The sequence below is a fragment of the Trametes versicolor genome (genome assembly GCF_000271585.1).
Source record: "Trametes versicolor FP-101664 SS1 unplaced genomic scaffold TRAVEscaffold_13, whole genome shotgun sequence".
NCBI lineage: Eukaryota > Fungi > Basidiomycota > Agaricomycetes > Polyporales > Polyporaceae > Trametes > Trametes versicolor.
The window spans coordinates 1,491,907-1,495,531 of record NW_007360333.1 but is presented as its reverse complement, the minus strand read 5'-3'; the positions used below and the strand labels follow the sequence as shown (position 1 = coordinate 1,495,531).

The 3,625-nt window shown below is 62.8% G+C and overlaps 1 protein-coding gene across 1 annotated transcript; it reads right to left on the bottom strand.

Annotated features, from left to right (window-relative positions):
* Positions 1 to 584: 584 nt before the first annotated feature.
* On the bottom strand, positions 585 to 871 carry TRAVEDRAFT_53373 (uncharacterized protein; the record flags this gene model as incomplete). The annotated part of the gene is made up of 2 exons (XM_008046275.1): positions 585 to 787; positions 862 to 871. 2 exons carry the CDS (start codon positions 869 to 871, stop codon positions 585 to 587), a joined length of 213 nt encoding a protein of 70 aa, XP_008044466.1.
* Positions 872 to 3,625: the final 2,754 nt, after the last annotated feature.

Here is a 3,625-nt window from a genome sequence, read left to right as displayed (position 1 = left end):
ACACTCAACACAGACACAGACCACCCCAGAAAAGGGACACCCCCCCTCATGTCAGAGTGATATGGCCGAGGAATGACATGTGTAACGAGCAGAAGCCCAAGAGGCCGAACAGAAACTGGAACGTGAAACGCACCAGACGACGCCAGGGTGCAGGATGAACGGTGCCCCCCGCGAACATGATCACACCATCATCATCACAGTAGCACGGATGTCATTGTCAAGCCAGCGAGAAGCGCGAACCCCGAGCGGGCGCGCACACGCAGCCCATGCAGGCCCGGGGTGTGCGGGTCCGGGTTGTGTGGTCGTTCGTCGTTGGGGGCGAGTGGTGCTGCGAACGGATCCTCCGCATGCATGTGGTGCTCGGGTGATGTGCCTGGGACACCCCAACGCATACACAGCGCTCAGTGGAGGTCTGTAAAGAAAAGAGGGGCTGCGAGCACTCATCATGGTATGAATGGGTGTCAAGGGGCCCGAGAATGCCTTCGAGCGTCGCGCTGCGAGCTCCGGAACCGGCGGGGCGCAGCAGCAGGCGGCGGGCCCGGAAGTGGGTTCAGCCAGAGCGCGATGCGCCCCATCTTGGGCTTCTACCCGTCCGCAGGCCTAGCGAGGGAAGCGGAGGGCGTAACCCGAGCGTTGCAAATGGAGCTGTGAATGGCCGAGTGCGTGCGCGGACGCTGAATTCCGACGACGGAGCCTGGTGCGCGGGCGTCGTCCGCCGGAGGACTGGCAAAGCGGGCCCGTGACACAGATCCAGCGAGCTCCAGGAGCTGGGGATCCGTCCGAGGGCCTGTAGTGCATGAGGTAAGCAGGTGCAATATGTCCTGGTACGGGTACGGGGACTAGATGAGTGGACGCGCGTACCTTCGGGCATAGTTGCTACACGTCGCATCTGCAACCCGGAGGATGGAGAACGAGTTGTCTGCAGTCATGCATTGAAGTCAGCGTGTGCAATATGTCCCCGTACGGGTACCAGACGAGTGGACGCACGTACCTTCGGACATACCCCAGACGTATCGCATCCGTACAAGCCCGGAGGACGAACACAGCGGACTCTACCGCGCAGTCACGTCTTCAAGCTCCAGTAGGTCCGAGATCTCACCTGAATTGCCAAAGGAGTCAGCCATATGGGGCGCAAAGCCCCGTGCAGCGCAGAAGCTGACGAATCCCGCACTTACACACTGCAGTACATGCGTACATACTCGCTCGGCGCGCGCTGCTATTGCGTCCGCGGCGGCCGCAGCGATCTAGGACCACCTACACAGCCAGCGGCTCCCTGTGCGCCTCGATGGTTCATAGGCGCGCGCTCCCGCGGCCGCGGGTGCCCTGTAAGAGCCACTAGCTAGCACCGCCAGTGACGCGCACGACGTGTTGACAGCGGGGCCGAGCGTAGGCCTGCGCCGACATGCACGCTCGGGCTGTCACTGCGGCCAGTCGATATCGGAATTCAGGAGACGCACAGGATGATGATGTCATAGCGTACCTTCCGACTCCGAGGCGCCTCGCACACGCGCAGTGACGAATGCGAACGCTGACCTGCAGCTTCTTGCATGCTGCTGAGTGTGAATGCTGCCCATTCATTGGCATTCGCGTTCGCCGGTCGGCCTTCTGCCCGACGGTGTGATGCGGTACGCTATGGAAGTCAGCAGGGAGGTGAGGAAGGAGTACGGAGAGCTAACTCAGCCGGGCGTGCTTGGTAAGCCCGTATGGCATCGCGAAGAGCACGCAGCTGTAGAGAGAATTCCGAGTCCGAGTTCTCCGGGGCGCAGTGTGGGGAGCGCCGCCGAGAAGAGCGCACATATGCGTCGAGGATCTTCGTGGCGTTCGCAAGTCCACTGGGCCCGGAAGCAAAGTCGTTGTGGCAAATCGACACCGTGCAGGCAAGATTCGTACGCTGGATGTGGGCGCCCGGCACGGGTATAGATGTGCCCGGGTGCCGGTGTATATGCAACGAAGTACTGCGAGAGTTCGTATGCTGGACTGCCCCCGGGGGCAGCCCCGGGCACTTGAGGCGATAGAGAGGCCAAGGAGGTCATGACGCGTCTGAAATGCCGATGTGAGTTCCTCTCCGCACGGAAGCATATGCTGCCCTCTGTCAGGCAGCACGAGGCCTCGCGCACAGCTCGCGTGCGCCGTGCACCCGTACGCTCGCCGTCCGATCCCCCCGCCGCTAAGTGACGTCGTCCGGGCGAAGCTGCGTCCAGCGCTGGGCACAGTAAGCAGCCGCACGTACTTACACACCCGAAGGTTCAGCGTGTCGCCCCCCAGGCGTGTGCGCGTACGGCATCCGAGTCCTGGCGTGCACAATCGAAGCCGGGCCTCGCGGTCCCGCGGTGCAGGCGTCGAACAAGAAGCCGAGAGCTTGATCCTCGAAGGGCGCATCTGCTTCCATGCTCGAGTGTGTGCATTGCCGCGCGAGGACAGATCCAGCCCAGCGTCCGAGGAGGCTCGGTGGCATCGTGCGAGCGTCCGCCGTCAAACTGTATACCGCGGGCGGGTGCGTTCGCAGGCCAGGTCAGCACGAGCACAGCCAGCCATCCGGATTCCGAAGGTTCAGGCTCAGGCCGGCATTGTTGGCAGCGTATCAGCCGCGAACACCACGTAGCACGCCGTGGGCTGTGTACGCTTCGCGTCGCCCCGTGTAGATGTGGTGCGAGAGCGGACATGGTCACGGTGCGTGTGCGCACGGCGAGGCGGGGCTTCGACGTCAGCTTAGCGTTCGGGCGACGTCGGACGAATCCGCCTAGCGAGGGATTTGGCAAAAGCAAAGCGGAGCACTGCGCGTGGCCAATGACCGAGTTCGAAAGAGCGCACGAGACTCATGTAGTGGGACGTAGCAGTGCAACTGCAAGCGGGAGTGCCTGCATGACGGGCGCATACGTAGCCCAGGAGCGCAGGCTCCCGCTCCAGGGACTGCAGCGCCCGCCCGCGCACCCGATCAAGCACACGTCCCGAAGCGGCGAGCGCACCCCAGCGCGCCGGCATCGATCACCCCAGATCACTGACTAAGCCGCGTGCACGATCTCCCGGGCTCAGCCGATTCCCCCAGATCAGATCGCCCCTCGATCGCATTTGGTCTGCAGCAAGGGCGTGCGGCGGCTGGGCCAGGTGTGGGTCTGGGGGCGGGCGGTGGAGGTGTGGCGCTTCGACGGGGGTTCGTGAAGGTGCAGGTAGGTCTATGGTGGGGACGCTAGCTAGGTTTGACAGCTCGCTGGAAATTGGGTGGAATGTGCGAGAGGGTGCGTGTGTTGACTTGTGCGGACGTGGCTGACGTAGACGAAGCGGTGTTCGAAGGATGCGTAAGGCTTCGGCGCACAAAAATTGAACGGTGAGTCGAGCAGTTACCTGAAACCTCCGAAGAGAACGTCTACTCATTTCGAGTCAATGCAGCAAACCTAGGATCGTCGAAAATAGGCAATTGGATGAAGTACACGTATGTTCTGCCATTTACCAACATTGAACACCTCGTCTTCGGTCTTCGGTCCTCGGCCGTCGGTTGCGCCCAGATCGGAGGCGCACCCCTCCCCACGCCCGCACGAGGCACGCTGTGCCGCCGCCATCGCCGGAGACGAACGGCGCTGACGTCGTGGGAGCACAGGCGCGATGCGGGAATGCCGCCGCCGCCGCC